The sequence below is a fragment of the Cucumis melo genome, chromosome 9, assembly GCF_025177605.1.
Source record: "Cucumis melo cultivar AY chromosome 9, USDA_Cmelo_AY_1.0, whole genome shotgun sequence".
Lineage (NCBI taxonomy): Eukaryota > Viridiplantae > Streptophyta > Magnoliopsida > Cucurbitales > Cucurbitaceae > Cucumis > Cucumis melo.
In genome coordinates this window covers 24,482,891-24,509,422 of record NC_066865.1, presented here as the reverse complement: position 1 = coordinate 24,509,422, position 26,532 = coordinate 24,482,891, and the positions used below count along the sequence as shown (strand labels likewise).

The 26,532-nt window shown below is 32.9% G+C and overlaps 2 protein-coding genes across 4 annotated transcripts; both read right to left on the bottom strand.

Annotated features, from left to right (window-relative positions):
- Positions 1 to 1,188: 1,188 nt before the first annotated feature.
- Positions 1,189 to 19,256, bottom strand: LOC103482890 (uncharacterized). Of its 3 annotated transcripts, XM_008439260.3 has the most exons (27): positions 18,964 to 19,255; positions 18,776 to 18,871; positions 17,381 to 17,544; positions 16,642 to 16,912; positions 16,207 to 16,274; positions 15,563 to 15,632; positions 15,122 to 15,481; positions 14,014 to 14,093; positions 13,880 to 13,931; positions 13,547 to 13,700; positions 12,399 to 12,486; positions 10,465 to 10,567; positions 10,270 to 10,360; positions 9,098 to 9,183; positions 8,460 to 8,642; positions 7,577 to 7,828; positions 5,950 to 6,045; positions 5,760 to 5,854; positions 5,601 to 5,664; positions 5,420 to 5,507; positions 5,250 to 5,323; positions 4,623 to 4,892; positions 4,423 to 4,496; positions 3,532 to 3,638; positions 3,172 to 3,287; positions 2,603 to 2,680; positions 1,189 to 2,034 (listed from the first exon to the last, which is right to left on the bottom strand). In XM_008439260.3, the coding sequence occupies exons 1-27, from the start codon at positions 19,138 to 19,140 to the stop codon at positions 1,822 to 1,824; spliced, it is 3,570 nt and encodes a 1,189-aa protein (XP_008437482.2). In that variant the 5' UTR covers positions 19,141 to 19,255; the 3' UTR covers positions 1,189 to 1,821. The 3 variants fall into 3 exon arrangements, with proteins under 3 accessions (XP_008437482.2, XP_008437484.1, XP_008437486.1); XM_008439262.3 differs by lacking the exons at positions 1,189 to 2,034; positions 2,603 to 2,680 and adding an exon at positions 3,384 to 3,448 and having other exon boundaries at positions 18,964 to 19,256; XM_008439264.3 differs by lacking the exons at positions 1,189 to 2,034; positions 2,603 to 2,680 and adding an exon at positions 3,384 to 3,442 and having other exon boundaries at positions 18,964 to 19,256.
- A 2,654-nt stretch (positions 19,257 to 21,910) lies between these two features.
- LOC103482889 (RING-H2 finger protein ATL79-like) lies at positions 21,911 to 22,758 on the bottom strand. The gene has a single exon (XM_008439259.3). It carries the CDS (start codon positions 22,646 to 22,648, stop codon positions 22,100 to 22,102), a length of 549 nt encoding a protein of 182 aa, XP_008437481.1. The 5' UTR covers positions 22,649 to 22,758; the 3' UTR covers positions 21,911 to 22,099.
- Positions 22,759 to 26,532: the final 3,774 nt, after the last annotated feature.

The window sequence follows — 26,532 nt, the reverse complement described above, 5'->3', positions numbered from 1 at the left end:
CAGGTCTAGATTTTAGATTTCCAAGGTTGGTGAGCATTAAATTTTTCGTTGCTTTTAAAAGTTTGTAGTTCAAAAGTGATTATATAGGTTTATACAAATCAATTAAGAACTTTTAATAATTATATATGAAATTGGTTAACTTCAATAAGTCAAAGCGTACACAATCAAATAATTAAATATGACTATATTACGGTCAATGCAATATAACGATCTATTAGACATTCGATATTTATTTAGAGTGAATCAACTTTAAACAACAAATTTACAAGTTAAAGAGAGAAAAAAACTTTATAACTTAAAACAAAATTCAAATATGGGGTTTCATTTTCTACAGATACAAAGAGAGGGAAAAAAGAAAAAAAGAATGCAATCATTTGAGTGATGGATTAGGGATGGGATACCAATCAACTCGATATGTTTGGTTTTGTGGGTCAAAAAGCCGAAAGGGAATTTCTTCTTTGTCGTTTAATTGCAGCAAAATGTCTTTTGATATTTTAGTAAATATAAAAAGAAAAATGATTAATGAATCATTATATGCTTCTTTTTTTTATTTTTTCTTCAAGTTTAATATTGGAAGGAAGAGATTGAATATTCTGACTGTAAAGAAGATAATTGGTGACATCTTAACCTTGAATTGGATGTTTAGCCAGAATTTGGAAAAGCCAAACTCAGGTTTGAGCAATTGAAATAATATTTATTATAAGAAACCAAACTCATGAATTTGGATGATCGGTTTCTATTGAATATCGTGAGCTTGAATGAAAAAGAAAAACTAAATTTTAGTTGTTAGAAATATTTATTATTATGTAAACATTGACTAAATGTTTCTTCCCATCTGTAAATTTTTGTAATTTGTATATTTTTAATGAAAATGCATATAATAATGATAAGTTAAAAATTTATTTTCCAAAGTTTTAAATTAATATCAATGAATATTCATTGATAGGTTGTTTTGACTTTTGAAAGTATCAACTATGCTTCATTGCTATAACTTCCAATTTTGGTTATTACGTCATTGAACCATTCACCACGAATTGAAATTTATTTCTTATTAGACAAAAAAAAAAAAAAAAAAAAAGTGAAATTCATAGTACTATCAAACACAATATTCAAATTTATATCCAATAATTAGAATAGTTCATTAAATAAATTAAATGTCCTATATTATATTTAGGGTCATTAAAACAATTAAACAAAAAAGAAATCTTACCTACATTATAAATAATTAAATTGTCCATAATTTATTACAAAATGAAAGACACAAAACAAAATTCACTCACCCTATACATAATAAATAGACCAATAGTAAAGAAGCTCTGCACTACAACATTAACTACAATAAATTGACTTGATGAGCTCAAAAAATGAGGATTTTCCAATGGCAAGTTGAGAAAGGAATGAGAGGAGGAGGGGATTATTACCGATTGAGCTCAAACCTTTGCAAACGAACCCACTTACTGTTTGTCGTATATGAAAAATAAACACTCTCTTTCAACTTGCTGAGAAGGATAAGTTTCCCCGATCTCCATGTGCATAGCCACCAAATTTTCGCGGCAGAGTACCTCTGGCCCTGGCCAATCCATTTTCCATTTCCAATCAACAAGAACCAGATCTAGCCATGGCTCGTGTCGATCACACCTTGAAACTTTCACTTATATAACATCTTTAAGTGCATTTCTTGGGCTTATCCCGGTCGAACATCAGTCTATCATTTCCCGTTAATTTCATCAGAGGGGATTGCATCTCTACGGGAACATATCTGAAATCTGGGTAGAACTCTTTCAAATTGGTAGAATAATGTAACAAGAAAAGTGAAGGAATCTAGTGAATCCCTTTTACCAAGTTCTCAAATCTCTGAGAAATTGCACTTTGATTGCTGTTTGTATACACTTCAATTAGTGACCGTAAAGCTTTCAATATCATTTCTCTCTTTTGATTGTTGGTGGAATTGTCTTCACTATCACCACGCCAATTGCTTCTCTCTCCAACCGATGAACAAAGTTTCTTGAACCATTCCTCAAGAAATGTTGCTTTCTAGCAAGGATTAGAATAACAATTTAGATTACTGGAGAAAGAACAAAGCTTGAACAGTAGCTAAAGAAAATGTCGATTTCATATTTCTTCACCACGTCTGACTAGTTTGGGAAGCTGTTCATTACTAGTTGTTGATAGAGATTCTCTCTTTTCCCCTTGCTCTTTAGCTATTTATCTATGTCCTTATACACCATGTTTCAGATCAATATATTTACTTCATAACTTTTATGATATTTTTTAACATTTTGGAAAAACTTCAAATGCCAAGCCCCCATCCTGGAAGATTCAAAAACACGTTTTATTGCACAAGTTGAATGAAAGTCGCAGTCCCTCACACAACAAAATTCTCAGTCTCGTTGATGCAAATATACCTAATACTTTCCGCCACGTCTGTGCATCTTCTTTGCACAGTCAGTATTAGTACACATAACATATAATTCCTGAATTTATCAATGATCATGGTTGAAGAATCTAAAAACTACAGAGTATAAAGCAAGATGATATGCTAAAATTAAGTAAAGATAGTTACACCCATATACTGTAATCAGTAAAGAAAGTGAGAACTTACTTTGACCAGAAAATCTTTCAGCGGTTGATGGTCAGTGCTGGCCGCAAGACTTAAAACATGTAACATGGTTGAAATCAGCTGTACACAACCAAAACATTAAGCAATTAAAGAATAATTATTAAAAGAGGAAAGGAATATGAAAAGAACTCATCCAGATCCACGTTAAAAAGTCATAGCTGCTTTTGAGAGTGTCTATGTGTGTTGAATTGTTAAATTTGAAGCTAAGCATTCACCGCCACTAGCAAACTTTAATTGGATAAATGACCAACTTTCATGGACAATATTGAATTCCATACGGAAGGATGACATAGATGTTCAAATAATAAAAATAGAGATGAGTGCTTCCGGATTGAATTACATTTTCCAGCTTTCTCAAGGATTCCATTCACAAAGAACTTCCTAAAGCTTGTAAGAAATGGTTTTCATAATCACCAAGTTTTCTTTGTTGGACCATGAGTTCACAGCTAAGCCTCCTAATCCAAAGTAATCACTCATGACAGAAATGAAAGGTGCTAGTTTGCTTTAACGTAGTAGTACTGCTGGTATTGAAATTGATTGAAGGAATTGACCTGCTTCTCAAGTGCAACCTTATACTTGAAACTCGGAGCAAGATTATGATTTGATTCTAGGTTCTCAATTGTGTGCTCCAGACCTTGGACTACATCCGGAAAAGACTTCCCATAGCCTGCACCAAAAAGTAAACTTGCTTTAGAGCATCCATCTGCATGAAGTTCCAATTTCCTTTTAACCTGGGAAAAATTATACTAGTATGACTCCTTACAAGAACACAGTTCTCCTTCCTAGTACCCAGCTTCCCTTCAAGAAATCAATCATGCAAGACTGAAACTAAGTAGAATGGACTTCAATAAGGTTGTTCATTGCCTTTATTACGTTCTCAGGCTAGCAGATAGTGAATATCTGGTACTTACCATACACTGAAGCTGGCACAGATAAAGCAGCAGCAGCTTGTATCCTCACCTTAAAATTAGAGGAATCACGTAATAGCAGCAAAAGAATATTGAAAAGTGATGACACCCTAGCAAAGCAGCAAAAGGAAAAATTGATCATAAATACCGATGTCCTTTAGCCACTTCGTTGATAGGTAAAAAGAAAGAACATGTTCAAGGTTGCAAACTCAACAATTGTTGAAAATGAATTTAATTAAATTTATTTTATTAATTTAAGAGCAGTTAATTTTATTCGATCAATGATTTTATTCCAAATTAATAAATAACAGCTCACTGAAATGAAGTAATAAAAATATTAAATAGAAATTACTAATTTCATAATAAAAACACATCAATTAGATATGAGGTTAAATTTGATAGTGACTGAGTGTCTAGATGAAGCAAGAAAGAGTGAAAGTGTAAAGTGATTAGAAAATAGGTTCTGAGTTTCTGGAAAAGGGAAAAGGAAAAACAAATGAGAATGTTTAGAGAATGAGATTCTCCCATTTTTTAGGGAGTGATTTCCAATTTGAGGAGAATCCCACTACATTCAAATCTCATTCCTCCGATTTGATAAGCAACAAAGTCCATCCAGGACAAATTTTGCACCAAAACTAAAACTCTAACTGGATTGATGATTGAAAGGACTCTAAGGAGTTTTCTAACAAAGTATATTTTTTTTATAACATAATTTTATCAAACAAATTTAATTCTGCTCCATGTCCTGCAGTCACAACCCATAGTCCAAAAAAATTATTTGATTGACCAAGAAGGGAAGTTATTCTTTGAAGTTAAATTCTAAAATGTTGCAGGAAGTAAGGAATATCCCACTCGTTACTTGACAACAGATTAACATTTTAAATTAAATTTTACCTGTCTATATCCTGCAGTCTCAATGTTTCATTTAAAAATAAGTTGCTTAATGCATGACAAACATTCCACTGGACCTGCTCAGCAAACGTTAGAATTTTAGTATCATAAAATATAGTGCTATAAAGACAGATATGTACACTAAAGCAAACCCAACAGGATAGGGTAATTAAATTTCACATGAGAAATGTCAGAAATCATACCTTCACATTTCCAGTTGTGATCCCAGAAATAAATGCCTGAACTATTCTCTCAAGAAAACTTGAACTGTAGAACGAATTTTTATCGCTGAGATTTTTTGAAGTGCATCCAAGATTTACTTTTGAATCATCCTTTGAAAAGAGATCCTCAGAGTTATTAGCCACTGAATATAACTCTGAATTGCTTCTAGGCCTCTCACAGGGGGAAAGTAAACACGAAAACTTTATCAACCTTGAAAGATTTCCAAGAGCTCTGACAGCATTTGATTTAATCTAGTGGTACAAAAAATTGAAAGCTATAATCATAATAATTATATATAAAATAAATAAAAACTAATATATATATATAAACCTTAACTGACCAAATTACCAACTAACCGCTAGTATACTAATCGGTAGAACTAACAAACTGTTTAGACTAGTAACTAACTATTCTAGGATGTAAACTTCATCAATTCTGCAAGTAGATGGCTTACAACTCAGTGAACTCACATGCAATTCTTAGTTCTCTTCCTTAGGCAGTGTTATTAATGTAAGTTTATTTTATTATTAAGAATGAAAAATGATAATAGCGTATAAAAGGTTAAAAAAAAGTTCAACTATAATACATTAGCAAAGCCAAAGGTTCACCTTGTCTCCATCATTTGCTAGACGCAAACTGCTCTCAGTTAATAGTGTTAATATATGAGAACGTTCAATCGAATCTACAAAATAAAGAATGAAGTGTTAGAAAACCTTAACCCTATTAGTACATAATAACACTCACAAGATTCCCAAAAGGTGAATCACAATAAACCCACCTGTGGGCTGTCTTGAAGGAGAGTCCTCAAAAAAGCGCCTGATTGACTCGCATATATTTGCCAATGCCCAAGAAGCTGTAACTCTTACCTGAAATGTTGTGGGAATAATTTACAGAAATAGATAAGAGACAGAATATCATGCTAATATGAAATATCAATGTATGTTCATAAAAGCAGTTACCGAAACCAAAGAATCACAAGTATTGATCTCAACGGCATGGATGAATTTGTCAAGAATCTCTGCACTATATCATTTGGACATTTAGAAAAACTCGCCTTCTCAAGATGAAGGTAATAATGAAAACATAAATATTTTAGCACACCATTACTTTAGAAGCACCTTTGGGAAACTTGAGGGAAACATGATATGACACCAATGGCACGACAAGCAGCTGACCTCACCGAAGGCACCTCATCATGCACGGCTGCATTCACCTTTGGAACAAAGCACATAACAGTTTGAAAAATGATCTTATCCACCAAAATAGTATTCAAGAGTAGACTTTGATCTCATCCAGATAAAAACTTACCACTGAAGACAGTATATAGTCCTCCTTTTCTTTAGAGAGAGAGGAGAAAACAGAGGAAGTAATACCCGCGAAACATGTAACAGATGCTGCTCTCACCTTCCATAGGAAAAGAAGGTTATGAATCCGCTCTAAAAAAGGTAAATTCAACACCACACATTTCACAGGATGAAATTATTTTACAAAGTTAAAAGAACCAAAACTTTATTATTTTATGAAACATTGGGGCAGAAGAATGGTTTTGTAGGGAAACCAAAGTGCCGGAAGCCTCGTCGTTGGAGGCTGTATTTACTGAAGAATAGATCAAGTATGCAATGTGCAGTCTCTGAATGATGCACCTACAGGTGTCCAAGCTTCGATGGTTTAACAACTGAATTATTTAAAAAGTTATAGAACATTCTAAAAGGTGGCATTATGAGAGTATTCCAGTTTTCATTTCTTTTCCTTTTTTTTTTTCCTATTTAGAATGGGATTATCAACGCTTCACGTAATGAAACCTGTATTTCCCTCAGTCCCAAGAGATCCAATTCTCGAGCAGTTAGTGATACCGACTATAGACCCATCTGTCTCTCCTCATGTCTCTACAAGTTATTCCAAGGGCTCCCTCCAACATACTAGAAAAGATTCTCCCATCCACTTTCACCAAGTACTAGTCGGCTTTAATTGATGACAGACAAACATAATGAGCTTGTTGATGAATGGAAAAGAAGGCAGAAGGGATATCTCATTAAGCTTAATCATGAGAAGGCTTTTGACAAAGTGGATTGGACTTTTTTGGATAATATTCTTGAGGCCAAAAATATCAGTAACTTGGAAAGCATGGATAAGAAGTTGTCGCTGTTTTCATAAATGATAATCTTCACAATTTGTCATTTCATCACTGAAACTTTGTTTCTTTAAAAAAGAAAAAGACACGACAAAAAGAGAGACATTGACTAGAAAACCTTTTTCCATTGTAAATTTTTGTAATAAAGGTACCTGGTAGAGATGGAGAAAGGGAGCGTCCGTTATTAACGTTTCGAGAGGCTATTTAGTGAATGTTAAATTAGTTCTATACTTCTAGCTTGATTTTCACTAAGAACTTTTGTTTCTCTTCTTAAATGAGTCGAACTATCACAGTGACCATGTCTCAAACAAATCAGCTAGGTCATTTTGGGGCAAGCAAATCATTTATTATGAAAATGATGAACCTCAAAAGAATGATTCAAGTTTTTGCAAAGAGAAAACCATGTATTACCAATCATGGTCTGAATCTTCCAAAGAATAAGGCTTTTTTTAAATAATCCAATTCATCTGGGATCCTACAGATCCACTCTATTTCCTATTCAAGATCAGTCTTTGCTGTGTGTCTTCACATCAAACATTCTTTGCAGTTCAAGTAGCTAGGTTGTATTTACTTTTGCAGATCCTGCAGTCTCTCTTTCGATAGCTATCACATAATTCTAGGTGTCCATTTAGTTCCTTTTTAGCATCATCTAAAGGTGTATATTTCTTTTCTACTTAATAAAGAACAACAAAACATCGTAGAGCAAGCGCCTATATGTGCGTATCATGGTTTTATAGAACAATGTTTTGTAATATTTTCAAATATAATAAAACATTTGAATAAATAAGGGAAAGTGTTGTCTACCATAGCAGAAGTGTGCACCAAACTCCTGGGTAAATGCTTCTCAATCACCTCACACCACTGCTTTATTCCTGCGCAGACATCCTCTGGACTGTCAATAGTTTCATCTAAATTCTTCAATTCGTATGATGGAGCTGATGAGACCTTCTTCATTCTTATGCAGTCCAAAGTAAATGGAGAATCAAGTAGGTTATCATCCAAAAGATCCTCCGTGCCTTTGAACCCAGATATTGCTCGCAGACACTCATCCAAAACCTGAAAGCATTGAAAAGAGGAAAGAAATTGGCATGCAAAAGAGACAGAGTAACTTTTAAACATCAATCTTTTGACTTTGGCAATTATATTCCCTACTAGATATTTGCTAAAAGAGAAAATTACAGACAAACTTTCCATTATATAATTGATAAGCACCAAAGACTCGTTAAAAATAATAAACACCAAAGTAGAAAAAACTAATGACCTTACAAATTTCTTTCACTCTAACCTAGGCCTCCATAGGAGATTAAAAGGACCCAAATCTTTCATTCTCCATTGTAAACTACCTATTGTTATTGTATACGTGGATAGCATTATTGTTGCTATTGGAAACTATGAACAAAAAGATTCACAAGGTCAAGGGACCAGTTGGCCTAGGATCCTTTTTAAAATATTACATCATATCAAGGTGGAGTGATTCAAATATCTGGCCTTCTAAATAAAGGAGATATTTTATCAATGAGATATGCTCTAGTTGGCACCTTAAGTCAATCATTAACAATAATCCTACGGAATAACACATAAAGACGAACAATTCATGGAAAATGGAGATGGCTTAAAAACACTCAAGGAAAACGACTAATTCAAGACCCATAATTTACTGTTTCAAGATCCAGGGGAAAAAAGTAACCTTGACTGCAGCTGTAATAACTTTTTCACCAATAATTCCAACACTATTTCTAGAATGCACCCTCCACTGCCCCGTAGAAACTTCAGGAGCAGCTTCATGAAGAAAGTTGGAAACAACTGAGGAAACTTGTTCCCAGAAAGCAAACATGATATGTGGATAATTGTGTGATACAGCTTTTAAGGCCTGCAACAAAACAAATCTCATATACAGTCCCAGCCATACATTCTATGAAATTTTCCAGAAAAAATCTATCATTCCGTTAAAATCTCACCAACTAAACATCCTAATAGCTTTGATGAGCCATTTACTAGTATTCTGGATCTCAAAAACTGAAGAGCTTCATCCTATGCATTTACATGCTTCACTATCTCATCACTTTGCACAAATTATTTATTAAGCATTCAAAAATTATATGTTGAAATGATTCCTTAAATAATATGTCAAGTGCATTCTCTACCAGGAAAAAGACATCTAAAAAAATTAGAGATAAGGCATGACAATAATCATATCCATGACAATACGTATATGAGCTCATGCCATGTGAACAGTACTAGGTGCTTGAGAAAGAAAAGCTGCAAGAATAACAAAACCAGAAGTCGGAGACAAATAAACCAAAGAAAGTTCCAATACAATATTACCTGAAGAGCCTCAATGCATATGGTTGGGTTGGTTAGTTGCTCAGAATATTGAAGTAATAAGACAAGAACACTGTTTCCCTTTTGAGCTACACAAAAAAAAAAAAAAAAAAAAAAAAAAAAAAAAAAAACCGTGGATATCAAAGAAGTTGATTAAAGAAACTCAAAGTTTTCAACCATAGAAAAACACTAGAAGTTTGAGAGAACCAAAATAATCTATTTCATTCACTAAAGAGATAAATATAAGTGTATAAGGGTAAACTAAGCAAGATAATGAAAAAGACTAGAGGATAATATGACAACTACGTTAACAAGTGTATCTCATTCATTAAAGAGGTATATCTCATTCAATAAGTGTATCTCACTCACTAAAAAAAGAACAGTAATTTTGTCTTTATTGTAATTTTACTAACTTTAATTTAGCACTTCGTATGTGCCAATATATATGAAATTATAACATACAAAATGTGACACGTTACAACTTATTACCCTGTATTTTGTCTCAAATTAACTTAGTCAGCCTAAATCGTTAAGAGAATCTACACGGCCCGTTAAAGCATCCAGCAGACTATCGAATAGAAATAATGATAAAATAAATAAACTAATGTTTGTGATTTAGAAGAATAGTAGAAAATAATTCAAGCCCATAAGAACAAAATTGAATGCAAACACCCAGTGTTTTTAAAGCTCAAGGCACAATAAAGCGTAATAGTTTTCTGGGGCTTACGCGCAGGGTGCGAAAAAAAGTGCAAACCTTTTTCCGTAAAGTGTACTATATATAAAAGTACTACATTTAGAAGAGAAGGAATAATTGAAGGAAGAAGAGGGAAAAAAGTTTTCATTTAGGCTTGTGTTTTTTTTAGTGAATAGAGAAGGAAATGGAAAACCTTAATTATTACTATTTAAAAAAAAAATGAAAAAACCCCAAGGCACAGGCCTTTGAGCCTTAGGGCTTCACAAAAGGCGCATGCCTTGCTTTGCCTTTTGTGAGCCTGGCCTTCTCAAGGCGAGACACCAGACTTGGGTCTTAACGCCACACACCCGAGAGAGCTTTTTGAAACACTGCAAACACCCAAAAATCTTTCTGATGCTAAACCACAGCTGTTGAAAAGTTAATATAGTAATTAAGAACTGGTTAGGAATCTCAGAAAATTAACCAGAAAACGCAAGCCAACCTGTGGATATTTGTTTGGAAAGCATCTCTTTTACATAAGGTGATGACTGAGAAGTAGATAAGGCTACATTTAAGCAACCGATAGCTGCAGCCTACAGCAAAATGAAAAGCAATACTAGTAAACAACTACATAAAAAAATAATTAAAGAAACAATTAAAGAAAAAATCAGGGTAAGGTTCCAAAATCAGTTCTAACCAGCAAGTCAGTTTGATCACTTCTGAATGGAAAGCCCTCTTCAATTGTTGCTTGTAAAGCTTTTACCATGTTCAGCAACAACTCTTCAGGCATCCTTGGATATCTGAAATAACAGGATCTTTCAACATATTAGAACCCATAACTAGGAGACAAAGCATGTGAATTGCAATTGCACCCATGAAAAAAGCCCTGTGATTAGCACACATAGCAACGTCAAATGGTAGGACCTTTCACCTTCCCTTTCCATTTTGATACAAAGCACAGAACCCATTTGATAAAGGTTGTATCTCATTATAAAAAACATACATATGGAAGTTGTATAGATAATTCTTAGAAATTTGAACCAGGTCAAGGATTATTCTTCAGAAAAACTGACAAGTGAAATGTTAAAGTTCATTCTGATGCAGACTGAGTAGGTGCTAATGCAGATAGAAAAGCTACCGCAGGTTGCTGCTCCTTTGTATGGGGTAATTTTGCAAATGGAGAAGCAAAAATTAGTTTGTACTTTGTGGTTATAAGCAGTAGTGAAAAAGTTAAATTCAGAGCACTTGTTCATGACATGTGTGTAGGCGATGGATCAAGAAAGTATGAAGTGACTTGGGAAATAATACTTCATCACCAATAAAAAAAAAGTGTAACAATCAAGCTGCATGAGCATCGCAAAGAATCTTACACCATCATGACGTTTTTATTTTTCGTAATTTAGAAAATTATGTCTTAATTTTTGTAATCTTTCAAGTTTTGTTTTACATCCATGAGTATCTGGGCCAGCTTACGTGCACCTCAACTAATCTCCCGAGACAACCTGCCTGACCCTACAATATTTGGGTGTCAAGGAAACTCGTAAGAAATTAATTTATAGGTAGTTGGTCACCATAGATTAAACTCACGACTTCTTAGTTAGATATTGAGACTATGTCTCCCTTTTTACCACTAGGTCAACCCATGATGGTTAAGATTGCATTTTTTTTTCTTTTTCCTCTTAGAATAGTGAATAATGAATGGTATTTTTTCCTTTTCCTTTCCCTTTTTGGACATTTACTAAATGTATTTATTCAGATAAGTTTTAGAAAATTTAGCAATTTTAAATCTTCAAAATGAGCATTGAGCATGAATAGAATATTGATAGAAGTAGGATCCTCTCGACCTCTTAATCTTTAGGTATTAAAATAAGTAAATAAATAAAAACAACAAGATAAGTGGGGCCTTAGCTAAAGCAAGCATTTTTCTAAACCAAGAAACTCTTTAGACTATGGGCCCATTGTGTAGAAGGAAGAGTTCTTCCTAGTTTTGTAGAATATGTTGACATCGACAAGAAAATTAATTTCTCAAAGAATCTAATGTAAAGGTGGGTCAAGAATTTGTTTTAAATGTGTTTGAATTGTTTCATCTAAGGGAGAAAATTCTTAAAACACTCCAAAGACTTGTGGTGACATGGAAAAGAAGTCTTTTATTGCTTTCGATGGCTACTATGATTTTAGATGTTAACTAATAAAAAAACCATCATTTCTTAACTTGGGCAAATTTTCAGCCCATTGAACATTCAACTTCTCTAATTGAAATGGCTACAACAAGCTAAATAACATATTTTTATTGGAATTTTTGAGTCATTGAGAGAAGTAGTTGGCTCCTCCATTATCTTTTAGTATTCAAGATTAGGTTATCTTTTAAGAGGAACAGAATGTCGTAGTGTGTAATTAGTATCTAGTATTAGAATTAAATCTGTATTTTCAGTTTAAGCTTTAGAATGTTGGATAATTATTTGACATGAATTATCAATTGTATTTGGAGTAAAAATACAAGTTTGCACCAACAAAACAAGTCAACCTGAATATAATGGAAAAAATGAATAATATCTAAAACAAAGTTCAACATTCCATATAAAACAAGGAAAGATATTAATCAACAATGAGAGATCTAAAAGGATTACATACGGAGTAGATGATATCAGATGCAAAAGAATCTTGAACAAGATTGTCAGCAATCTACCATGAGTTGAACGTTGGATCAAGTACAGAACACCTATACCCAAAAGTACCCATGAGTTAATAAATGGAAGGGAAAAGAGCAAAGAATATGAATGTGGAGATGAAAAAAGAAAATAACAACAGAAGATAAGAGAGAGTGGTTAACAAATACAAGTCATTTGAAGGAGGACATTACTAATCTAATGCAACAATTCAATGCCGAGCCCTCATACTTCACAATCAGAAGTTAGAAATATTGAAAGTAAAACCCTACTGAAACAATCTAATGCAGAACAGATTAGAATTGGTACACTAGGAACACCAATAGAGATATGGTAAGGAGAAAATTTTTGGTTCATGTCATGAGAAACAAATTAAAATAAAAGGGCCTATAATGAGGCTAAAAGTGGAATCATCTCTCTAAGCGTCAGCAAGAGGAATCACTTGCGATCAGAAAGGGAGTAGGCATACTTAAGTGCAGGCAAAACACAAACCTTCCGACCAATATTTATCAGTCTTTGCAGCCTCTGCAGAGTAACAAAGTTGACCAGCTATGTGCCAAATTCGTTCAAAATGCCGTTTTATTGTAAAAAACTTGAGCTTTGTCTGTTAGCCTCTGCAACCTAATTTTAGGTAATTCCAATTTGTTCCGTTAGCCTCTACAGTCTAATTTTAGGCAATTCTAATGGCTTTTGCTACTATAAAACCTTCCCGGCCATGATTTCCTTTTCATTCTCATCGCCCCAAAGTACTAAATATTATAGATACTACTTTGGATAGAAGGAATAACCACATCTTCTCGAAGACCGAAAGACCAATTGACCAGCGAGATTTTTTTTTTCGTTCTTGTTGTCCCAAAATACAAAATGTTACTGATGCTACTTTGAATAGAAAAACCAAGACTGAAAGACCAATTGATGAGCTCCGGGAAAGCATTATTTATGGACAAAAAAGGGTAAATACTTCTGCAATTACTCTCTTTCCAATATGTAGACCAACTGGAAAGATTCATGTAGCTCCCGGGACCCCTCTACTTTTCAATCTCTTAATGGAAAGTGACTTTTTTCTTAATTTAAAGCTAAATACAATAATATAAACAAAATAAAATCAAGTACCTGTATGGAGTTGCATTAGTATCTGCCCAAGGGAAATTGAAAGAGGCATAAAGGAGCCACATTTAGCTGGATCTCTGTATTCTGCAATCTGCAAGGAAATGGAAGTAGTCCTATCCAACATAACCACCAGGGCTGCAGCAGACGCTATCTGGACCTGGACAAGCCAAAGCAGTATGTAATAGATAGAGCACCTAGAATCACTGAATGAATACATTAACAAAAACAGATTAAAAATTTGAAAAGAAAAAAAAAAGAACAAACCACACTTTCACCCTATTTTCAGTCAAAACATTGAATTGTTGGTTAAACAATTACAGGAAACGGTATATGTACCTTCAGAGAAGGATCAAATAGAAGACATGTCATTAAAGTTGCGTCAAATTTCCTACAAGAACATAATTAAGGACACAAAAGAAATAAGTATGCAGATAACAATAAATGAACAGAGAAAATAAAATAAGACCTACCTTGGCAGCAGAACATCCCGAGTTGGCAAAAGAAGTGTCCATTGGCTGGTGAATGCTTTGGGGTCAGCTTGGCAAAGATCCTATCAACCAAAAGTAAGACGACATAAAAATTTGAAGTTCTTAAAAAAACAAGAATAATTTCATGTTTTTTTTTATAAAGAAACATTTTATTGAATGAATGAAATATGGAAAATCCCAAAACCAAAAAATTCCAACTATGGTTGACATGAATAAACCACTGAAATTTTTCTAACACTCAAGAACTGTGAACTTCACAACAATTGATTTTCTTGGTCAAGAAATATCTTTGAAGTTTGAACTCCAAATATGTCAATGTTTCACTTTGTTACAAAGTCGATAAATAAAAATAAAGAGAAAAGCTTAAACAGTAAATAATCAACACACAAATTTACATGGTTCACAAATAGAATGTTAGCTTCCACGAGACAGGGAGAGAATAATTTTATTAGTGAATAGAGAGAATTATTCAGAATACTGAATAGATGTGCCTTTAGAGTTAAAGAGTTTATATAGCACACTTTTCTACTCTATGGTCAAAAACCGTAAATAAGATAAAGATGGCAAATATGTAAATAACTTAGGTTTGACTATCGAGATAGAATTAAGTAAGATCACAAATTCAAGTCATTCCAACACACTCAATTACATATAACAAGTAAGGGAAAGCAGAACAGGAATTGATGTCATCTAGTGTTGAATTTGGGCGTCAAAGATAGGGCATTATTGAGAATAACGTCATAGAAAAGTTCGATTCGTTATGTTTTCAATACATTATTTTAATAGGCCTTGGCCTCAACTTTATTTATCAACAACCGGGGAAGATTCGAGAGCTTCCCAATCAGGATTGTGCTTTTAATACATTCTTTGTTTCCAAAAGTTTAAGGGTAATTTAGGATAGTTTATTTTTAGTCTCGTTTTTATTATATGTGGGTGTAATCTTAGTAGAAAAAGAATCATGGATCACTGAAGCAATGAAGGAAGAAAAGTTATGGACATGGATCACTGAAGCAATGGATTTTTCATAGATAAGTGAAAACAACACAGAACTAGATCAAATGGGTCATCTCTTTCTGAGTTACCAACTTACCTGTATACAAAGAATAGCAGCAACCCGAACTTTGCCATTCTGAATGATGTCAGCATCTCTGCCGGGCCCATCACTGTCATGATCAGAATCTGAAGATATAGAATCACAGTTAAGATACTCTACAGCCATTGAACTCTGAGGATTTTGAACACTGGCCTGCTTCTTAGTTAAATTTTCTCTTCTACGCATGTGTGGGGGCCTATATGGACTATAATTTTCCTTTTTCGGATCCTCCAAACTGGACTTGGTACTGGTTAGACTAGGTTCTTTCCCTTGATTACCAACTGAACAAGCAAGTAGGGGCCTATTAGAAAACCCATAGGCAAAGAACATGCGCAATGCTGCTACAAAAGCTGACACCTGAAAAAAAAAAATAATGTAAGATGCTTCAATAAGTAAGCATTCTCAATTTAGGTTTCGAAGTGTAGTTCTATTCCTTACATGGTCAGAAAGGGAGCATTTGGGTTCTGCTATAACCAAATGAAGACATCTAAGAAGAGACAGATAGTACCTGCAGAACAGAAAACACAAAAGCAAGAAAAGGATGACTCTTCCTTTTTTTATAAGAAACCAAGCTTGGGATACAAGGAAAACTAAAAAGAACCCTAAAAAAGAACCACCTCCCACCGAAATACAAAAAGGGGTTTAGGGGAACGAGGCCTTGTTTCACTAATTTGAAAATTGGCCAAGATAAGGCATTACAATTTCTCGTTAGGAAAGATGGATAATGGGGCAACTAAATGCACGTTTCAAGCAGTTTGAAACTCTTCAATAAAATAAAAGTAAAATAGAATGCAAAACACAAAATCTCCAATAAAGCCAATGAAATGGCTGTTGCCTGGGTAAATGATGTAACCTTGAGAATTTTTTATTTGTCCCAAATAGTCCATCTTACACATGATATAATCTGAAACTTCTTAAATAAATATCAAGTCTAGTAACAATCAAAAGAAAACCAGTAGGCAAAATACAGAAACTATACTAAACCCAATAGGATGGGCGGTACTCACTGGTAAATCAAAAGTAATTATCTCTTTAAAAATAACGAACACTGTACGACATTAAAATATTGTTGAGCTGTATACCTGGACATCATCTTGTCTTCAACAAGTACATTAGTAGATGCCAAAAAGTCCATCAATTTTCGAATGACCTGTGAACAAAAGAATCAAGCTCAACAGGTTATCTGCAGTGTTGAAGGTTACCATGCTAGCTGAAAATATTTTACATCAGCATAACGAATCGAGGTGTATTGCTTTGCAGGGTCTTTAGAGACAGAAATGGTAGAATTTTTAGTGGCTTGAGAAAACTTTGTATGATATTCTACCTTCTTTTTTTTGGGTACATTAGTAGATGCCAAAGAGTCCATCAATTTTCATCCAAATAATAATAATAATGCACTATTTCCTTATTGGCTAACCGACTATATATTGCTTGCAAAACATTCCAATTAAATGTAACTCCAATTATCCTACAAATGCATTCGTGAGAAACCACAAATGTAATAGAATTGTTTCTACCTGAATTGTTGACTTCCAAACATCAACTGGAAAATATGAACCCAGACTTGTGATGGCCTGACTAAGTAGATCAAAGGCTACAGCCTGAACATCCCATAAACTATTACATTTGGGTACACTTTTCACTTCAGCAGTACAACCATGTCTAATGATTGAATTTGACGAGGGGAATATTGCCGATTGTGAGCCAGCAATCACAGAAAGCAAAAACTTTGAGAGCTGAATATCTTCTGCTGGTAAGAACTTGCGCTGCTGTATAGAGACAACGTGTCTGCAAAAAAACGATAGATAATTAATCATGTCCATAAAAGGGAAAACAAGGTCCAAAGATGTAAGACGTCAAATCATGACCAAATCTATTTTGAAACTCTTTAGTACAAGAAATTTCAAGAGAATTAATGAAGTTCACATTTAGGATTTAACCAAATAGCAGCAAAGGCTTCCTTCTAAATTCAAAAATTACGTTATTTCTCCCTCCATGTGCACCAAAAAGATGATAAAGAAAACCACGGTGAATTTTATTCTTTCCCCTTATTCAGTTTTAGGAACTCTCTCTATATATAATGAAAACCTAAGGATGCTTTGAGTAACCAAACTAGCAACTAATACTATACAGATCTTATCAAATTTACTCAGATGAGCAAACATTCTTTGGGCCCAAATGACAAAATAGTGACCCAGTGTACAGCAGTGAAAGCAGCAAGAAAGAGTAGTATCAGAGGAGAAAATAGAAGCTAACCTTACAATCTCCAAAGATTCCAAGACTGGCCTGATTAGAGCATAATTTTCTGGAAAATTAAGCTTTCCAAGTAGGATTTGGGTCACATCTCCAAAATACCGAAGAAGCGGGTTCCAAGAGGAAGAACTAAATTCAAGCGAAACTTGATAAGAAATACCGTGGATCTGCATTGGGTGAAAGGATATTGATAATTAGAGAAAACTGAGAATTCAGAAGAGCATAGGGAGGGCCAGAAACACAATAAGATAGCAAGGTTATCCCCATTGAAAAACATTTATATATAAAAAACATGCACTACTATAGTTCCTTGTCATACAGAAACGTATTTCTTTTAACAAATACTATATTACTGGATTGCAGTAATTTAAACCTTAACTTATATATAGCAGTTCCTTATGTTTATGAAATATGTCAAATATACGTTACAAACATTTTCTCAATGACATTATATGCAAAATTATCTCCATATACAATGAAGCTTTCCACTATATTCAACCTTGTTTGAAGTCGGCCAACATGGCTTCCGCTAAGTAATGAATTTTTACATACGTGGTTATTGCGAGGAAGAATGGAACTCTACATGTCTTAAATGGCATTTTGGAATATGATGGCACATCATGTTTGGTCCACTAGATTTCATGTCAGCTTCGGTTAAAAAAGAATTGTATGATTCTCCAAACTACATTTTGCTTGGAGGCCTTTCTTTTAGGTAGCGTCCTCTCTTTTGTGGGTTTCTCCTTAGTTATGCTTGCATATCTTTCATTTTTTTCTAATTAATATATATCAAGTAGAGACTATCAATTCTTGGGAACATTCACAAATAAAGTGGAAGATTTTTTTTATATCCATGAGTGTTCAAGCCAACTAATCTCATGAGACAACCAATGCGACTCTATAATATTTGGGCGTAAAATAAAAACTTGTAGGAGATTAATTTCTAGGTAGGTGATTATCATAGATTAAACTCATGACCTCTGAGTTAGTTATCGAGACTATGTCTCCTTTTTTACCGTTAGGTCAATCCATGATGATTCCAATAAAACCCTAAACCCACCTGACCAAATAAAATTGAATTTTCAAATGATTTAACCCAATAATATTTGCTTAACCTTTTGCATTTTCTAAAGTACTGTTTGATAATTCATGATCATTCAACTGACGCTTCTTTATAATGGAATGAAGTTTTGTATCAATAAAAATTTCAATATCGTGATACATATCTATGGTAATTTTCTTTCCCAGACTTAAATCAGAACCAATTTCTTCTAGTTTCTAAATGCGCGAAGATGAACTAACAGAACGAACTTCCCAATTCCATCGTTCTAGCTCTAACCCAAGGAAATTGGTCCGAAAGAATAAAAAATGACCAATAGAAATCGAAAATGTGAACTGCACCAGATGTATGATATCTGCGAAGGTAAGGGCAATGTCTTGCGCGGAGTCGGCAGCAGAAGTAGCCAATTCTAAGAGAAACAGCAGATCTGATGAAACCTATGCACACAGAGAACGAGCAACAAGGCGATGAGTATGCATTTTCTGAAGAACCTCCAATAATATAAATAAAAGAAATAAGAAAATCGTACTTCTGGTGGAGGAAGGTAGCGTGCGGCGGCGATTAAGGAGTCCGAGTGCGGGAAGATGGTGTTGTAAAGAAGTTGGGAAATTGAGGTTGAAGAAGAGGTGGATTCGTCTCTCAGAGTCAGAAACGCCGTCCTCCATGACCTTACTGAAGATGATGAAGACGATGACGGCGTCGCCATTCCCGGCGATTAGCCTTCAACTCTTCAACTCCGGCGATATAGTGTAGTCCATCCCCGCGCTAGCGGGAAATTTTCTAAGGCTAAGTAACTATTATTTTCTTCCATAATTTCTTTCCAAATTTCTTTTTTCTTATACCAATTTCCTTCCAAAATCCTTTTTATGAAATGATCATTAAATTCATATTAGTTAAATATCATTTTATATTAAAAAATCATATTATTTTAGTTAATAATAATTAAATATATAATAACATTTTAAAAAAATTATAAATATAATAAAATCTCTCGATAATATATTTGTGATTCATAGACTCTCTGTAGTCTATCCTAAAGAATTTATCAAACATATTGCAATATTTTATATTAGTGGAAAATTTATCATTGATAGATTTTGACAGAGTTTATTATATTTTATTTTCTTTAAGTATTGTTATCTATGTTAGTATTCTTAATTTAATTGTTATATTTTTAACTATTCACTGATTGAACAAATTTCAAAATATGTGGATCAAAATTATAGATTTAACTTTTATTTTATTTCCACATTATCCGTAGATTAAAAACATTTTTCTATCGCTACACATTTTACCAAAATAACAATTTAGTCATCAACTTTAAGTGATTGTTTAGTTTCACTGTAATATGTAATAATTAGCTCACCGACTTTAATAAATAACGATTGAATCTCTGTGCTTTGCAATTAATAATGATTTAGTCAATGTAGTAAAATAATATTAGTATTATCTATACATGTAGATCGATAAACTTATTAGAAAATCAAATTTGCTAGTAAGCTTAATAGACTAAGTTATTCGTTTAAAAATATAAATAAATAAATACTAGTATGGTGTGTTGTACGGGTTGATTTAGGTTATGCTTCGGTTAAAGGGAGTTGGACTGTTTTGCATGTGTTTTAATTTTGGTTTGTTTATAGATAAATGTTATGTTTTGTCAACGACCTAATGTCGTTACGAAAATGTCGATTTCAGTATAGCGTTTCTAGATTTTTTCTTTACAAATCTTACTTATAGAACAATATTAAGTTATGAAGTCAATATTAAAAATAATAAATAAGCCAAAGAACTAGCTTACAGCGAGGTAAAACTTAACCTATACCTCAGGAGATTTAACGAGGCAAATGTTGCAAGTTGTGTGGATAGGCCAATGGGTCAAGGGAGACATCGGGAGATGGTATCTCCCAACAGTGTAATTCAGATGTTAGGAGATTACTATTGTCAACAACGTATTGGCGGGTTTTTTCATCGTCGACAGATCATATGCTAGCGCACTTTTAGTTCTCTGTTGATCATGTTTGCATATATGGAGAAGCCTATTTTTCTTGTAATGCCGTTAATAATGATATTTTGAAAAGTTGGCCTCATTTGTGTTAACGTTGTATGGTTGTTTCTATTCATATTAAAAAGTAAATCATTCTTTTATACTTTGCTCTCTTTGTTTGTCCCTACGTTACCTTTTGTTTGATGAAAAAAAGAATCTTATTACTTTAATTATCTATTTCACAATCTAATCATATTTGTTTGTTGTTTACTTACGTTCTTGTAATCATAATAAAACGTGGGTTCTACAATCAAATCCATAACCAACAAAAGCAATATAATTCCATAAGTTAAAAGTGATTCATACATGATTGCTACTTGAAAAATCCACTAAGAGACATCGTTATGGCCTTCTATCACTATTACAATAAGATAATTATGAATTTTCAACAGTTCATAGTTAGCTTTGCATCTATCACTTCGAGTTAATCTCGAACGATAACAACAACAACAAATGTGATTGAAGTACGTATATGTTATTAAGATTACAATATTTTTGGCAGCTTCTACGATAGGGTTATCCTTTTAAAAATCAGTTAACGGGGAGTAACGAACCGTTATCACATATTGTATTATACATTTATTCTACCGTGAGAGACGATACTTCTGACACCCACATGATGAATGAATTGTTTTGGTTTCTTTCAACTTTTTGTGGTTCTTTATCACTATATCATTTTGGAATTTTGTAGTTTGTTAATATAAAGAGAGAATTTAAATCTGTGGACGCAATAATACTAAAAGTAATGTCTCACTCCATAAAGCACACAGTTTGTCGAGGTCGTCAAAACTTCACACGTTATCTACCTCGTCAGACCTTACGTGGCGCTTCCACCAACGCCCAACGTTACCATTACCCCTCTTCTCATTGGACGTTCTATCCCTTTTGCAACGGAACGACTCGCAAGAAATGAGTCGTCCTTCCCTCTCTACTAAAACCCTCAAGAATTTTTAATTTCATTCAGTTAAATTCTAAGCCAAAACTTATTTTATAGTTTTCAAAAATTAGTTTAAGAGATAAATAACAAAGCAGGAAAAATTTGACGCATTTGAAAATGATTTATATATCCTAGTGGACCTGCCACTGGCAGTGATGTGTACCATAAAATGTAAAGTTCTTTGGCAGACATGAGAAAATAAGTTGACATGTAACATCTCACGGGAAAAAAACTAGTTAATGACTTCAATAGTAATAGAAGTTTATGATAAAGGGAATTTAGAGTTTCCAAACTCAAATGTATTTCTAATTATACTTTTTCTTTTTGCGTTATGGCAATCTAGAGGGACGAATCATTTCAATTTCTCTTATAAGAATCGGAATTAAGCAACCCATGATATAGCCATGCATGTGATAGAGACTTTTTATTTATTTATTTAATTTTAGAGATCAAGTATACTAAATTACCTAAAAATTCTCATTTTCTCAACCGGAGTATTGCAATTACGGATTAACAAAACCGTTAATCCAATTCATTTTTTTTAGTTGATCGGAAAGAGAGCGAGGGAGGAAAAGGGAAAGGGGAAGAAGTAGATGTAAATTGAAGCAAATGCTCGATTCGAATTGCTATCAAACAGCTACGACGGCGGCTATCTGAAGAAATTTCGGTTTTTCTAATCTAATCTCAGGGGTTTCCGTCGCCGCCGCTAACAGAGGACGACGGCGAGGGAGGGAGGTAACTACGGCGGCAAGTTGGACAAGAAGAATGTGAAATCAACCACGTTTGAATACACTGAACATGAAATCCGTGCTTACAAATCGCCAATACTCGAATCTCTTCCCCTTCCGAGAACTCTGTCAAGCAAATCGTACACTCTGCTTCCGCACCGGCGAGTTTCGGCTTCATTTCCGCCGAGAACACGAGTGCCGGAGCCATCTTCAATTTTTCCACTAGCGTCGGCTTCGTCTCCTCTTGAAGTTCCTCCTGCCGGCTATCATTCGAATCATCATCGGAAGTGCCGCGACGACGGAGGAAGCAGCGGATGGCGGTGTTGAGAGCGAGAGCGCAGATGAGACCACAGAGGAGGATGATGACGACGACGGCGGCGTTGGCTTCGAAGTCTCTGGAATTGGAGTACGGTCGCCAAGTACAGGCGCGGAGGTCGTGGCACGGAGGCGATGGCGGTGGTTGGAAGCGGACGGTCTCGTCGGCGTCTAAAGGAGTTGGCCGCATTTTCTCTCTCTTTCTTTAGCTCCAAAGAGAGGAATTGAGTGAATCGCATCGGATGAAAGATACTATATAATAAATGGGACAAGAAAAACTAAAATCATTTTCTTTTTTAAATTCAAAATGACTTTAAATAAACTAATATTTAATTAATTAATATTTTTATAGCATTTCAAATATAGTAAAATAGATCGAAATATATACAAAATATAAAAAGAAATTTAGATTTTACAAGAGATCAATATCGATAAACATTACAAATTGATGCACCGATAGACCCTAATAAAAATTTATTATACTCTAATACACTTATAATTGATAAAACCTAAAGTTTATTTTTATTATATTTTGTAAGTATTATAATTAAGTTTTGTCGATTACAATAAATTCTTCTTTAAACTACAATTTTTTAATATTTAATAATTAAATCATAGCTTTAAGTGATTTTGAAAAAAGATGGTAAAAGATGCTTTAAAGCATATAAGAATCACGATGGAACATTTTATACACTCTTTTATATAATTACTTTATTATTCAATTCGTATTTTATTATTGTTTTCGATTAGATAGATACTAAGTTCGACTCTCCAATCTTGCTTAATTAAAGTAAAATTTCTAAAATGTCATGGAGTGAATTATATTTACAAAGAAGAGAATATTGTGCCAAAATCAGTTGAGTTGTAATGATCACAAATGGGGTTCATATATTCTAACTTTGCAATATTTATAAAGAAGGCATTCCAAATGAGCAAATAAGTGTTATAATAGAATTTTGATGAGATAATAATTAAATATATGTATTTTGCAAAAGAACAAAACGATAATAATAACAATAATGATAAATAAATTGTACTGTTTTTGCATTTAATGTACTAACATTGACAAGTAATCATAATAACAAGAAGGAAATAAAAAAAATTTATGGACCAAAACTAACATTCTAGAAAGTGATCGAATATGCAAAACAAAAACAATTTTATAGAATAATTAATAAGAAGCATTCACAATTATTTTTATGCAACGTGTCTAGAGTTTTCTTATACTTATAAGATATATATACATAGTTATTTTGAATCATTCCCAAACAAAATAACCTAATGGGAGGTGGTTTACATTGTATTGGCAAATTAAAATTTAAAGTATAATTAGTTTAACAATAATTAAATCGAGTTTAGTTGTGTGGAAGAGAGATCATATATGTTCGTATAATTTTAATTAATTTTTGAAATACCTTACTCAGGAACACTAATTATCACTAGACGTATACACATTATAATTTAATTATACTATCCATTTTATTTTTACGTGTAACTTTGAAACAACGTAAAAACAATTTGAGCAATTGAAATTGCTTGTAATACTAAATGGCCTCACAAACATGTGTGACACTTTTTTGGTAGATTTTATTTTACATCATGTACAATATTGTGAACTTTTCTCATCATATGGCTCTCTTCTTTGTGGCTACATTTCTAAAGAAAATACAAAATCATTGCACCATCCAAAATAGAGAGAGAGAAAATAAAACAAAAAATGTTATAAGGATAAATATTTAGATTTATTCGTAGTTGTGTACTTCACCTAGTTACTAAAAGACTATATTTTAAAAAAAAAAGAGTTCGTCACGTAATAAATTATAATTGAAGATATCTATGCATTTATTTTACTATAAACTATATAATATGAAATGTGAGTGGTTTAATGTTTTAATGTTTCAAAAAGAGTGTTGAAGCAGCATCCTCATTCCCCCACCCCTAAATTACCCATTTTATCCCTTGTGGATGGAAACGGAATAACAACAAATCAGCCATAATTGAGTACCCGACAGCTACCCTTTTCCGGAGGGTAAAACGGACACACCAAATTTGTCTTATTTCCTTCACTCACGCGAATTCCTCCCTCCCTCCCTTATAGGATATATAATACACAATTTTCATTATCATTATTCTTTAATTACACTTCCAAATTAAACAAATTAAATTTTGAAGTATTGTGACAAAATTATATATTAGAAGTATTTACTGGGGTATGAAGCTTCTGTACTTTTTGTTAGTCGGATAACATATTAAATTTCTTTATCTCTTTTAAATCTTACAAACTTTACCTACACGTAGAACTAAGGAGTAAATATAATACATATAATTCAACTTCAAATTATGAAAATCTACCCATACCATTTTAGGAAGAGAGAAGAAAAAGAAATCTACATTCGATAATATGTCTCTAAAACTTTTATATATACATCAAAATATAGCTAGTAGATGAAATATGTATTGTGAAGTTGATAGTATGCAATTGCCAATCTACATATTAATTAAACTATGTTGTTTTTTTGACATAAAGTATATAAGAAGAAATCAATTGGTACGTAGTAATTTATATGTGTGTGTGTGTATATATATATATATAATTTATTTATTTTGGAGGTATTGAATTTAAGTGTAGAAAGATGTAGACGTTAGTAAATGCCCACACGGCTTCAGCCCCACCCATCATTCCTATTATTTCATATTATTATTGTCTCATCTCCATCTTCATGCACCCATAATTTTCCTCCCCCCTCTCTTTCATTTTTTTTAATGCCATGGAAAATCAGTGCCACATATCCTTTCTCTTCTTTTTTAATATAGATTTGATGCTACTGTTTACAAATCATTATATTTGTTATATATATAGTTAGCATTCCATTTTTCATAAATAAAAAATGAAATTTGTATCTAGAAAAATTAATCGGAAATACAAATATATATTTATATTGGAAAGACATTTGTTATCAAGAAAATGTCTTAATTAATTATATAATCTCATAAAAATTAGATTATAATTTTCGCAATTTATCAATAGATTATGTTAATAATTATTATATATTATACACGTAGTTAGCTAGTGACATATATATTGTCATTACCTAACTTTTACTACATAATTTATTGAGATCAACTTGTTGGACATGTACGTGCATAAGCTTACCTCCAAGGCTTGCTTTCTTTTTGCTGTGGAGTACAAAAAACCTTTTTTTTTTTTCTTTTCTTTTTACTTCATTTATTTACAGGATATCTTTGATAATTATATAATTTTTATCCACTTTCTTGCTATATGTAATACAAAATCATGCCCATGCTTTGAAATTCCTAACATAGTTTTAAAATTTTGTTATTTTTATTTTTTAAAAATAAGATTAAAAAATAGTTTTTTTTTTAATTAAAACTTGACTTAATTTTTTTAAAACATATAAGTAAAAGGACGCGTGCTTAATTATTGGCTAAATTTTCAAAAATTAAATTAAATGCTTATTAAACGAGATTTAGAAAATATAATTTTTTCTTAATATAGTATTCGTTTCCTTGTTATGTTATATCTACTTGTAAAAAAAATTAAGGGTAAACAAACTTTTATATCAAACTATGCTCTGTTAAACAAATACATAGACTCGAACACAGTGTGTAAATTCATATCTAATTGACGGGAAAGGAGAATAATTTGGAGACATCAATTTTTTTTTTTTTTTTTTTTTTGACATTTTGAAGTGAGTTGGCCACACTAAATCCACACATTTAGAATTAATTGGTACTATATATACTCATACATGGTATTTAAATTGAGAGTTGGAATGAGCCACAAATAATATGAATATATATATACATAGAAATGTCATAGTGATTATAAGCAAGTGAAACGTATGAAGAAAGGAACAGGACGAAACAAGAGTCCATGCATTAAATATCAATTGTAGTTTGAAAGGCAAAAAAGAAGAGAGATGGAATTCCCCTTGTTGCAGGGAATTTGATTTGCAATTTGGACATGATAAGAGCTTCGAGGACAGGGCCACCTCTTCTCTTTTTAAATATGTTGGTTAACTGTTACGTGTTATTGTCCCGTTGTCGAGTTTT

What these genes read in the sequence shown, in the direction of transcription:
- LOC103482890 (XM_008439260.3), bottom strand. Translation starts at nt 19,140, where the DNA reads ATGGCGACGCCGTCATCGTCTTCATCATCTTCAGTAAGGTCATGGAGG. An exon ending in TCCTTCAAGACAGCCCACAG is followed by an intron (nt 5,324 to 5,419) that starts GTGGGTTTATTG and finishes TTTATTTTGTAG; the next exon opens with ATTCGATTGAACGTTCTCAT. An exon ending in TGTGCCAGCTTCAGTGTATG is followed by an intron (nt 3,288 to 3,531) that starts GTAAGTACCAGA and finishes TTTTTGGTGCAG; the next exon opens with GCTATGGGAAGTCTTTTCCG.
- LOC103482889 (XM_008439259.3), bottom strand. Translation starts at nt 22,648, where the DNA reads ATGCGGCCAACTCCTTTAGACGCCGACGAGACCGTCCGCTTCCAACCA.